General features: G+C 45.3%; 1 protein-coding gene across 6 annotated transcripts in view; it reads left to right on the forward strand.

The window, feature by feature from the left end:
- The first annotated feature begins 4,692 nt into the window (after positions 1 to 4,692).
- The window catches only part of Btrc (beta-transducin repeat containing E3 ubiquitin protein ligase), a 170,183-nt gene continuing 161,889 nt past the window's right edge, over positions 4,693 to 12,986 (forward strand). For all 6 annotated transcript variants that reach the window (XM_051146661.1, XM_051146663.1, XM_051146664.1 and 3 more), the window contains exon 1: positions 4,693 to 4,848. In XM_051146661.1, coding sequence (XP_051002618.1) covers positions 4,801 to 4,848 — 48 coding nt within the window. In that variant the 5' untranslated portion in view covers positions 4,693 to 4,800. The remainder of the gene's footprint in view (positions 4,849 to 12,986) is intronic.

Raw genomic sequence — 12,986 nt, forward strand, 5'->3', positions numbered from 1 at the left:
CCCCTCTCTCTCTCTCCTCCCGGCATTTATAACTATTTATTCATCCTATGAACAGAACATCAATGACACTTTTACCTCTTATGGGTGGCTTTCAATTCTGGTATATTTTGCATATTTATGACTTGTGAATTCTCACTTTTTTTCATTTTTTTATTATAATTTATTCACATTACATCTCGATTGTTGTAATCCACTTGCTCTTATCTTCCCGATCCCACTCTCCTTCCCTCCCTCTTCTGCCCTATTCCCGTCCCCTAGACCTCTGACATGTGGGGTCCTTCTCCCCGACTGTCTGACCACAGCCTGTCAGGTCTCATCAGGATACCCTGCATCCTCATCGTCTGTGTTCCCAAAGGGCCCCCCCCACCAAGGGGAAGTGGTCAAATCGTAGGCATCAGAGTTGGTAGTAGAGGCAGTTCCCACTCTCCTCCGAGAATGAGCTGTTCACTGGCTACATCTTAACCGTGGTTCTAAGTTTTCTGCTTGCAATGTCCTTGGTTGGTGCATCAGTTTGTGCAGGGTCCCCTGGGTCCAGATCCTTGATAGTCTCTTTGTGGAGCTCCTGACACCTCATCCCCCCACCCCCCACCCCCAGATATCTCTGTCTCTCTGTCTGTCTCTGTCTCTGTCTCTCACGTTTTCCGAGACAGGGCTTTCTCTGCCCTGGACTCACTTTGTAGCCCAGGCTGGCCTCGAACTCACAGCAATTCGCCTGCCTCTGTCTCCTCAGTTCTGGATTAAAGGTGTGCACCACCATGCCTGGCTATTTTATTCTTAATGTGAGTTCAATAGATATGAACTCAAATCCTCAATCTTTCATAGCAAGTGCTTTATCCACTGGTCCATCTCTTTGTTATTGCTGAGGCAGGGTATGTCTATGGAGCCCAAGGTGGCCTGGAACTCTAGGCAAGCCCCCTGTCTCAGATCCCAAGTGCTGGAATTATATACAGAGCCATTATGCCCAGCACCTGAATGTTAAGCACCATGACCTCCATATCCCCATGCAGGGCTTCTGGGGTCTGCCAACCACACAGTCTCTCCAGTTTGTTTGTTTGTTTACTTTTCTTTCTTTCTTTCTTTCTTTTTTAAAATTTTTTTAATTTTTATTTTTTTTAGAGGCACGGTCTCTCTGTGTATCCTTGGCTGTCCTGAACTCACTTTGTAGACCAGGCTGGCCTCGAACTCACAGTGATCGGCCTGCCTCAGCCTTCCGAGTGCTGGGTGTTTGTTTATTTTTCAAGACAGGGTTTCTCTGTGTAGCCTTGGCTGCCCTGGACTCGCTTTGTAGACCAGGCTGGCCTCGAACTCACAGCGATCTGCCTGCCTCTGACTCCTCAGTGCCGGGATTAAGGGCCTGCCTGGCCAGTCTCTCCTTTTGCATTCCTGCTATGACATATGCAGCCTTTCGTGTCCACCACTCTATCCTACAGCACTTGGACTAACCAACTTCCTGCTCATTTGCCAGTGTCTAGGCTTCACTTTATCTAGACAACCATCAAGCAACAATGCTTCTTTAAATACATTAATCCGTGCTTTCATGCCTGTCTCAGCACCTCATGTGTGGTGTTCAACACATAGCAGACTGGAGCCAGAAATGCCTCACAATTATGTCTGTGTTCTTTTCTCCTCATCCCCTTTCCTGTAGCAATTGAGTTTCCATCCCTGAAAAGTTTCCATCCCTAAAAGTCATTTGCAGAACTTTATCAAAAATACCAATGCCTAGTCAGGAGTGATGGCTTCCACATGTAATGCCAGCATTCAGGAGACTTGAGGCAGGAGGAGCGCTGCAAGTTTGAGACCAGTGTGGAGTATTGTGGTACAGCATTGAAGTCAGTGGTACTGTTACGGTTGTGCCCTTTTCAAGGAGACGGTTTCTGAATTTGATGTCCAAAGGGTGGTAGCAATATGGTCAGTATATCTTGGGGTTTGATGCTATTTGGGGGTATCTGTTTGATTAGTTTTGCTTTCTGATTTTGTTTCTGCTCAAGACAGGCTTTTGTTTTATACCGAGTTTCAGGACAGCCTGGACTGTAGTATGAGACACTGTCTTAAAAAAAAAAAAAAAAAAAAAGATGCAAAGATGGCTCAGAGGTTAAGAGCACTGTCTGTTCCTCCAAAGGTCCTGAGTTCATTTCCCAGCAACTACATGGTGGCTCACAACTACCTGTAATGAAGTTTGGTGCCCTCTTCTGGTGTACAGGGTACAGGCATACATGAGGTCAGAATACTGTATAAATAATAAACACATTTTTGTTGGTTTTATTTTTTTGAGGCAGGGTTTCTCTGTGTAGCCGTGGCTATCCTGGAATCACTCTGTAGACCAGGCTGGCTTCGAACTCACAGTGATCTGCTTGCTTCTGCCTTTTGAGTGCTGGGTTTAAAGGTGTGAGCTGGGGCTGTAGAGATGGCTCAGGGGTTAAGAGCACTAACTGCTCTTCCAGAGGTTCTGAGTTCAATTCCCGGCAACCACATGGTGGCTCACAACCATCTTTAATATGATCTGATGTCCTCTTCTGGCATGTAGGTGTAGATGCAAATAGAACACTCACATACATAAAATAAATAAATATTTGAAAAAAAGAAAGGGGAAAAAAAAAAAAAAGGCGTGAGCCACCATTGCCCAGCAAATAAGTAAATCAGGCTCTCATCAGGTTACTAACAAACCAAACACCTACCTGGGACATACATGATAGAAGGAGAGGACAGATTCATGTAAGGTTTCCTCTGGTCGTCTTTTTTCCTCTCAAAGTATGTAAGTAAATATAACAAACAAGCAAAAAAAAAGGAACAAAATGACAGATTTTTTTTTTCCAAGACAAAGTTTCTCTGTGTAACCTTTGCTGTCCTAGACTCACTTTGTGGACCAGGATGGCCTCGAACTCACAATCTGCCTGCCTCTGCCATCCAAGTGCTGGGATTAAAGGCATATTAGCTGTACGCCTCTTATACATTAGGCATTATGTTGAGTTATATGGGCACAGAGATGACTAGAACCAAGTATGAATAGACCAGAAATATAAGAGCCTGAGTTGTAAGGGAAGGGATTGGGTTTATTCCAGTTACTGATGAGTCTTCATTCTTTTCTTAGCATTTTCATATGTCCTTATTCTTTGTTGTAATTCAACATTTTTTTCCCCCTCTGTGTAGTCTTGGCTGTCCTGGACTCACTTTATAGACCAGGCTGGCCTCCAACTCAGAGATTGACCTGCCTCTGCCTCCCTGAATGCTGGGATTACAGATGTGCACCACCGTGCCTGGCTAATTCAACAATTTTTTGGGGGGGAGGGGGAGGTAAAGGACAGGGTCTCTTTATTGTAGGCCTGGCTGTTCTGGAATTCAGAGGTCTGCCTGCCTCTGCCTCTTGAGCACTGGATTGAGTACTGTGGTTCCATGCCTGACCTGAACATCATCATCTTCTTTTTCTTTTACATTGACATCTACTCACAGTTAATGTGTTTATTATTTGTCGAAAGAAAGCATAAAACGGGTTATAATGGAGGGGCTGGAGGTGTGGCTGAATGAGAGAATATTCGATGAGTATGTGAGAGGTCCTAGAAGGTTCTCTGCAGGAAAAAATTTTTAATCTTTCTCTTTTTGTTTGAGACCATCTTTCGCTGTCCTAGAACTTACCATGTAGACCAGGCTGGCCTCAAACTGCAGTGATCCTCCTGCTTCTGTCTCAGACGGGATGGGAAGGATACCTCATTGGCTTTTTCCTTTTTCCATAAGCAAAGAGGTATTTTTCTAATTGGCTTACTTTTAAAATTCAACTATTTTGTACAGCTTTTTATGCATGTTCTGGAGGCTTGAACTCAGCTCTCTCTTTCTTGACAGGGTTTCTCTGAGTAGCCCCTAACTGTCCTGGAACGCCCTCTGTAGAAGACCAGGCTGGCCTCGAACTCACCTATATCTGTCTCTGTGTCCGCAGTGATGGGACAAAGGTGTGCATCACCACATCTGGCCCACTTGTCCTTTTCAAGGCTAAAAAAAGTACTTACAGGCCATCGTATTTCATTTACTTAATGCAGGGCTTAGATCTCAGGATTAGCAATGACAACCCATACCTTCTGAGCGCTAAACTAAAAATTTCCTGGACTGAGCCTTACTTGCTCTGGGGGAGAAAAGGTTCTTCAGAAATGAGAGGCAATAGCACAGGAGGACTTTGAAATCTTGCCCTGATGTTTAGGCAGCTTCCACGTGCACATTTGGCTCAGAGTATCTAGGTCTCAGTCCTTCCGCAGATGCCCGAGGTATGAAATTCAGGAGGGTCCAGTTCTCCAAAATCACCATTAAGGAGGCCCAAGGACTCTGAGTTCTCTCAGTTTTCCCAGTGTCTGGAATACAGATGAATCACTAGTCGCCATTTTGCTATCAAATGCCAGGCAAGGAGCCACTGGCGTCGTTCGGTAACCACGGCGACACTCTGGCTTTGCCTTTTTAAAGGCTGGAAACTACAATTCCCGTCAGCCAACTTCCCCTCCTGGCTTTTGAGTGCTCTACTTTTGGCTTGTACACAGTCGCGACTCTTCGCAGTGACCCGCGGGAGTTGCTGTTCGCCTTGAGACCTCGCCGCTTGCCGCGCGAGCTTCCAGAACTACAAGTCCCGAGAGGCAGCGGAGCGCGCAGGCGTAGAGCCGCGGTCCACCTCGGGGGTGGGGTGGGGGTAGGGGCCTGCTAGTGCTTGGAGGTAAGAGAGGGCGGGGGAAGGAAGAGGAGGCGGGATCCGGGCGCTGCGTTGGCTGCGGCCTGGCTTGAAAGGGGCGGCCCCGGCGGAGAGCAGACCCAGTAACCCCGGCGACTATGGACCCGGCAGAGGCGGTGCTGCAGGAGAAAGCTCTCAAGTTTATGGTGAGGAGATGGTGTGGGCAGGGGAAAGGTGGAGGTGGTGGCGTTGGCCCGTCGCTGAGCTCAGGCCTGGGTCACCCGCTCACAGCAGGAGGGGGGCAGAGATTCCGGGCCAAGGCCGGTCGCAAGGCAGAGGGAGGGACAGGACCAGAGCTCCGGGGAGGGTGCGGGAGGGTGCAGAGGGGACCCTGGGGTGGGGGGCAGCAGCTCCGCCATCTTGTGGAAGAGAGGCCAAGTGACAGCGGGAGCTCATTGGAGGTGGGGGCTTCTGGCGGCGCGTGGGGCCCTAGAGGGAAAGGGGCGTGGGGACAGTTACTGAAGAGCGGAGGAACCTGGGTGGAGAGACGCCTGTGGACGCTGGCAGGGGCCTTACAGTGTCAGGGTTACGGGTAAGGCCTGGGAGAGGAGGTGTATTCAGGAGTGGGGAATAGTGGGGAGCTTAGAATAATGGCGTGACAGACACTGGGGGGCAGGGGGAAACTGGACAGGGCTGGGAACTGATGGGTTTAATGGTGAAGGAGGGAAAGCCCAGGTGGTGGTGGGGGGGAGGCAGGTAGTTTTACTTCCCATTCAGCTGGGAAGATAGTCTTTGCTTAAGGGCTAAGGATGGAATCCCAGTTGGCCAAACTAATGGTGGCCAACTCTGGAAAAGGTCTTATTCAAGAAATAAGGACTCTGAGCTAGGGCTATGGTGACAGGTCCTGGGAGAGAATGACAGTGTTGACTGTGAGCTAGAATTACATGTATCAGAAAGGAGATACATGCTCTGTTTTGATGGAGAGGGGCACAGTTATTTGTAGTAAGGACAAAGTGATGAAAGAAATGTAGGTACAGGTAAATGGGGACAAAATTAATAACCAAATGAGGGAAAGCAGAACAAAACTTAGGCTCTAGGTGGTGAGGGAGTAAAATGTGCTGGTCAAGTGCTGCCTCACTTTGTGGGAGAGGAAAGGCCTTGGAGAAATAAGAGCTGTGAGAAGATTCTAGAGGAAAGATGTATAGAGGTATGGAGGTAAGTCAGGAGTGGTGCTTGCCTCTGAGTTTTAGGCTGGAGCCCAGTCTCCGTGCTGCATTTTGAGGGTGTGTGCCAACCCCTGAGGCCCTGTTTCTTTAACTCTGTGTGGTGCTTTTCCCTTGCTGCCCTTGTGTTTGGCAACTTTGACTGGTCTGATATTTGATGCTTTTAATCTGATGCTTCTGACATATCTGAGGTGTAAACCAGCTTCTGGTTGCATCTAAAGAATGGTGAGATCCATAGATTTTTTTAGCTTAACAGGTGATCTTGGGGATATTATATTATTTGTAATCAATTCTTGTTTTTTTTTTTTTTTTTTTTTTTTTAGGGGGGATGGAGTACTTTTTTGTTTTATTTTTTATTTTTTTAATGTGCACTGGTATAAGGGTGTCAGATCTCTTGGAACTGGAGTTACAGACAGTTGTAAGCTGCCATGTGGATGCTGGGAATTGAACCCAGATCCTTTGGAAGAGCAGACAGTGGCTCTTAATCATTGAGCCATTTCTCCAGCTCCATTCCGTTGTTGAGTAGTTGTTTTGTGCCTTGGCCTAAAATGCCAAAACAAATTATATAAACATAGACACTAACTCAGTTAAAATTAGGTTCTAAATTGCCCCATTCATATTTATAGATGCTGGTCAAATTTAAGTTTTTATTTTGAGGGCTGGAGAGATTGCTCAGCAGTTAGGAGCATTGCTGTTCTCCCTGAGGATGAAGGGTTGATTCTCAGGGTGCAACCCACATGGCTGCTTACAGTGGTCTATAACTCCAGTCCCAGGGGGTTCCACCCCCCTTTGCTGGCCTTCCTGGGCACCAGGCATACAAGTGGCACCCAGCCATACATGCAGACAAAACATAAATAAAATACATTAAAGGCACTCACCTTTAATCTCAGCATTTGGGAGGCAAAGGCAGGTGGATTGATGTAAATTCGAGGCCAGTCTGGTCTACAAAGTGAGTCCAGGACAGCCAAAGCTACACAGAGAAACCCTGTCTTGGGGAAAAAAAAATTATTTTGCACTAGAACCTGCAGAAACTACTAACTAAAGCTTGTCATTAACAAAATTCTATTCAGCCTAAAGCCATTTCTTAAATTTCTGTTCTGTTTTGACATTCTAAGAGACCTCAAGGCCTGGAATTGTGGCTTATACCTCATAATCCAGTACTTAAGAAGCTGAGGCAAGCCTGGCAGTGGTGGCGCATATCTTTAATCCCAGCACTTGGGAGACAGAGACAGGTGGATCTCTGAGTTCAAGGCCAGCCTGGTCTACAGAGTGAGTTCCAGGACATCCAGGCTGTGCAGAGACACCCTGTCTGGAAAAACCAAAAGAGAAGCTGGTGCAGGCCAGGAGGATGCCCTCCTAAACCCCCCTCCTTCCCCTCCCCCCCAATAAAAACTGCCCACATCTTTAATTGGGCAGATGGATCTCAGTTTGAGGCTCACTGAGGTTTACACAGTGAGTTCCAGGACAGCCAAAGCTACATAGTGAGACCCTGTCTCAAAAATTCATGAGAGAGAGAGAGAAAGAGAGAGAGAAGGAAGAAGAAGCAAGAGGAGGAGAGGGAGGAAGAGAGGAGGATGAGGAGGAGGAGAAGGAGGAGGAGGAGGAAGAAGAAGGAAGAAGAAGAAGAAGAAGAAGAAGAAGAAGAAGAAGAAGAAGAAGAAGAAGAAGAAGAAGAAGAAGCCGCTGCCACTGCTGACTCTGAGGCAAGAGTGTTATCATGAGTTTAAGGCCAATTTGGGCTACAGAATTAGATCCCGTTTCAAAAGACAATAAACAAACAAATAAGCTGAGTGTGGTGGTGCAAGTCCCTAGCGCTGGGGATATGGAGTTACAGACCTACCTGCAAGTTAAGGCAGCCTGGGCTGTAGGAGACCCTGCTAACAAACAGGCAAATCTGCAAAGAGACTTTGACATTTTGGGAGAGGGAATGGAAATAAGTCAGAGCTACTTTTGTCTTCTCAGCCAGTTTTGAGATATAAGTCAGAAAGTGCTCAGTTTGCTTTCCAGTGTAGAAGTTGACTCTCAGCCCGAACCTGACACTTGGATTTATGGAAAAATGTATGGAATAATGAGACTTGGATATCATAAAGAGACATTATGAGATCATCTTTTTTTTTTTTTTTTTTATTCCTCTGAACCACCTCAGCTCTGCTTTGTGCCTGAGTTCAGTGTTGATAGTGGCCTCCTGATTGGATCAGGCGGACTTGGAGATGGCTAAGGAATAGTGTGCAGTTTTGAGGGCACCACACATTAGTAAATGTTGAGTCAGTCATAGGGAGAAGCCAATTTTTTCTTTAATTTTAGCTACTTTCTTTTTTGACCTTGCCTGCTATTGTGGCTGCTTTTTGAGAAAAGGCCAACTGGAAGAGAGTTGCTAAGAGCGACACCTCAGTAAGAGAAGCAGAGAAGGAGTTACGAGTCTCTTTCTGCTCAGTCACAGCCTTATTATGAATCCGAGTAAGTCACGACTTCCTTGGTGCCATTTACCACACTGTAACATGTCTCTGCTCAGTCAATTTTAAGATAGAGAAAGTATTTTGTGTGAGCTTGCATCAAGCATTTAATGCATGATGTACAGTGCAAGGGTTACCCTTTTAGTCAAAGTTTTCCCTGTTTCCCCTCAGTTGCTAATAACAACTTTGGTACAGTTCTTTGTCTGTCTGTCTTTATTTTTTGTTTTATTTTATTTTATTGGTTTTTCGAGACAGGGTTTCTCTGTGTAGCCTTGGCTGTCCTAGACTCACTTTGTAAACCAGGCTGGCCTTGAAACTCATAGTGATCCGCCTGCCTCTGCCTTCCAAGTGCTGGGATTAAAGGCGTGTGCCACCACTCATGGCCTTCTTTCTTTTTTTAGTGGTTTCTCTGTGTAGTTCTGGCAGGCTCGGGACTCTTTAGACCAGGCTAGCCTCAAACTAACTGCTAGCCTCTACCTCCTGAGAGCTGGGATTAAAGGCATGCACCACCACATCCAGCTTCAGTTTGAAGGATTTAATGTAAAATTTGTTAAGCATGTCAATGTGGAATACTGCCATGAGTGTACTTAATAGCACATTACTGTAGAACTTGGACCATGATTTTTTTTGTTTGTTGTTTTTTTGTTTTTGTGTTTTTGTGTTTTTTTTGTTTTTTTTTGTTTTGTTTTTTTTTTTTGAGACAGGATTTCACTGTGTAGCCTTGGTTGTCATAGACTCACTTTGTAGACTAAGCTGGCCTCGAACTCACAGCGATCTGCCTGTCTCTGCCTCCCGAGTGCTGGGATTAAAGACGTGTGACACCACGCCTGGCATGGTCCATGGTTTTTACAATGAATTGTGAGTAATGCTATTATAAATGTGGAGTAGACCATTCATATTGGTCTCACCCTTGGATATTTGTGAAAGTATTGTCAACTGATCGGTTAACTTCTGAAAGTCTCACGTAGCTTTAGCAGGTCCTTAGGGACATTTTCTTAGTCAAAAAAAGTACAAACCTCAGGAAAGATAAGCACTGGAAGAGGGCCTGATTGACAAAATGAAAATGACGGAGAAGAGCTAAGGCACATGGATATTTATGGGGGAATAATAAGATATACTAAGGAAGAAATTGGTGTTTAATTTAGGAAATAGATAGGGTAAATGTATTCTTTTCCAGCCAGTCCCAAGATCAAGCAGGAGAAATAATTCTGATTTTAAAAATTTATTTTATACATATGGATATTTTGTCTGCATGTACATCTGTCTGCATGCCAGAAGAGGCCATTGGATCTTGAGGGTACAGTTATGAGGCTCATGGTTGTAAGCCACCATGTGAGTGCTGGGAATTGAACTCAGGACCTCTGAAAAAACAGCTGGTGCTCTTAGCCGATGAGCCATCTCTCCAGCCCCAAGACATGTTTTGTTTGTTTTGTTATTGTTTTCTGCTTGCCCCACCCCCCACCCCGTGACAGGCTTTCTATGTGTACTCATTCTGTAGACCAGGCTGGCCTCGAATTCAGAGATCTGCCTGCTATGCCTCCCAAGTGCTGGAATTTAAGGCGTAATGCACAGGAGGCAGAGACAGGAGGATCGGAGTTGGGGTTAAGGTTAGGCTTAGAGCTCTGGTAAAGCTTGAAACCTGCTTCTCCCTGTGTGAACCCTCAAGTATGGTGCTTTGTGCTCCAGGGAGGAGTATTCCAGGCAATAAATAGGAGGGAGAAACTGCCCAGTCCTCTTATGCTAGATTTGAAGTTCAAGATAGGAAAAAATAAAAAAGAAAGTGTATAATGTGGTTGTGGTTGAGTCCAGTCAAGGCTGATCTAAACTCAGAGCTGGCGCGGACAGGGAGTAACTTGTACCTAGTGGTGTGAAGAGTGGCATTAGTGCACAGGAAGGACGGAATTACTGGCTCTGTCTTCTGTGATTGATCTGCTACCATAAATGCTCTTCGAGTTGGGGTTCAGGCTACATGTATGAATGAGATCAGCTGAGTTTGCGGGTGACAGATAATACAGAATGCTTGGGAGATGTCTTTGATGTGAACTTCTCAAGAAACGAAGAGGACCTCTTGCATCAGTCACTCCAAAGATAATGAATGATAGAAATAGAAATGTTATTAATATGGTGAATGAATATGATTTAGTAACCCTTCTTCTTTTGTGTGTGTGCCTGAGGCCAGCCTTAGATTTCATTCCTCTGGAGCCATCCATCTTGATTTTTGAATCAAGAGTCTCTGGAGCATGGTGCTCACTTAGCCTCGTGGGTGAGGGTGAGTGGCTGGGCAGGGGGTGTCCTCAGGAATCTGTTCACCTCCCCAGCACTGGGATTACGGGCATGAACCAGCATGCCCAGTCCTCAGGCTTACCCAGCAATCACCGTTACCACTGAGCTATCTTCCAGCCTCAGCCCTTCTTTACTCACCTGAGAAACGTGTCTAACACGTATAAAGATGAATTGTATTTGAATTTTTCTTTTATTTGAGACAGGTACTTTCTGTCTTGCTCACGTGGCCTAGAGCTCATGGTGTAGCTCAGGCTTGCCTTCAGCCTTGTCTCCACTTCCTGAGTGTTGGTATTACATGGTGTGCCACCATGCATGCCAAATAACTCGACAGGTTTCTACAATGGATTGATTGATTGCCAGCTTAGTGGTTTACATGCGAAACCAGCTCTGTTTGTCAGTTTCTCTGCACTCTTTTTCTATTATGTGTTTACTGAGGCGGGATCTCCATATGTTGTGCAGAGTGCTCTCAAGTTCTTGGTCTCAAATGCTCCTGCTTCAGGCTCATAGATGGAGCTAGAGGCACTTGGTACCAAGCCTACCTTCCCTATTTAAATTAGCTTTCAAAAGTTTCTTTTCTGGATTCTCATATAACAACCAGGATATGACTTTTTTTCCTTTTTTTGGTTTTCGAGACAAAGTCTCTCTTGTTAGCCTTGGCTGTCCTGGACTCGCTTTGTAGACAGGCTGGCCTCGAACTCACAGCGATCCGCCTGCCTCCCGAGTGCTGGGATTAAAGGTGTGCGCCACCACGCCCGGCCCCCAGGATATGAATTTATAACTTAATTTTTAATTGTGTTTGACATAATCTTATGTAATCCAGAATATCTTTTGAGCTGTTTTTGTAGTTCAGGATGACCTTGAACTGGTTTTATTGCCTATACTTCAAGTGCTGGCATTTCAGGCAATTACATTGTTTCTCTCTCTCTCTCTCTCTCTCTCTCTCTCTCTCTCTCTCTCTCTCTCTCTCTCTCTCTGTGTGTGTGTGTGTGTGTGTGTGTGTGTGTGTGTGTGTGTGTGTTTTAGCAGAGTTTTTCTGTGCAGCTATCCTGGACAGTCTTCAAAACAGTTGGCTAGATAGAATAAATGAATACATACATACATATATGTTTGGTTGGTTGGTTTTGGTTTTTCAAGACAGAGAGTTGCTCTGTGTAGCCTTGGCTGTCCTGGACTTGCTGGCCTTGAACTCACAGCAATGATATGCCTGCTTCAGTCTCCCTGAGTGCTGGAATTACAGGCATGAGCCATCACGCCCTGCTCACATTTGGTGTTTGTAGGTTTGTCTTTGTAGTGGGTGTTTATAATTAGTGAAAGTGAATTATCAAGCTGACTTGGTGGACCAGGCTGGTGTTAATGCAGGTACTGAGGAAGCTGAGGCAGTAGAATCTTTGATTTGAGAACAGTTTAGAATACAGAGTGAGTTCAAGGCTAGTGGAGGTGACTTAGGTTTTATTTCAATCAAAATAAAAACTAAAAAGAAGTAGAGCAGCCGGGCAGTGTCTTTAATTCCAGCAGTCAGGAGACAGAGGCAGGTGAATCTCTGTGAGCTCGAGACCAGCCTGGTCTACAAAGAAGTCTAGGACAGCCAATGCTACACAGAAAAACCCTGTCTCAAAATCAAAATCAAACCAAACCAAAAAACCTGTGGTCAGTAGTGCTCCAACACAAATCTGAGTATGAAGTAAATATCTATGTGCTTTGGCACACAGCTCAGAGCAGGTAGTTTGCTTAGCATGTACAAGGCTCTGGGTTTGCTACCCAGCTCTGTAAACAACAACAGTACCAACAAAACCCCCAAAGCCTTTGTGATATCAAATACTTTACAATCTTATCTGTTTCTAGGGGTACTGTATTGTAGCACAGAAGTCCTTTCTACATAGGGGGGGCTGTTGAAGGTCAAAGAGAAATATTTACTGAAGTTTAACATCTTTTTGTGGTGGTTGTTGTTTTGTATTTTCTTTCTTTCTTTCTTTCTTTTTTTTTTTTTTGGTTTTTCGAGACAGGGTTTCTCTGTGTAGTCTTGGCCATCCTGGACTCACTTTGTAGACCAGGCTGGCCTCGAACTCACAGCGATCCGCCTACTTCTGCCTCCCAAGTGCTGGGATTAAAGATGTGCTCCACCACGCCTGGCCAATTTTAACATCTTAATAATAACTTAGTCAGTTAAAAGAAATGTAAAACCTAGAGTTCAGTACTCAGCACCCAAACAAGGCATCCTTCCTTAACAACAAGTAGCGGAGGCTCTGAAGTCTAAGGGAAAGCTCAGTTATATTTTAATGGTGTTGACCAGTTTTCCATACTGGCCACTCTGTACTTACAGGATCTCTGAGTAGAGGAGCCTGATGCATATAGTCTCCAACTTTCCAAAGCCCAGCAGAGAACATC

This window comes from Acomys russatus, chromosome 5 (genome assembly GCF_903995435.1).
Source record: "Acomys russatus chromosome 5, mAcoRus1.1, whole genome shotgun sequence".
In the NCBI taxonomy this organism is placed as follows: Eukaryota; Metazoa; Chordata; class Mammalia; order Rodentia; family Muridae; genus Acomys; species Acomys russatus.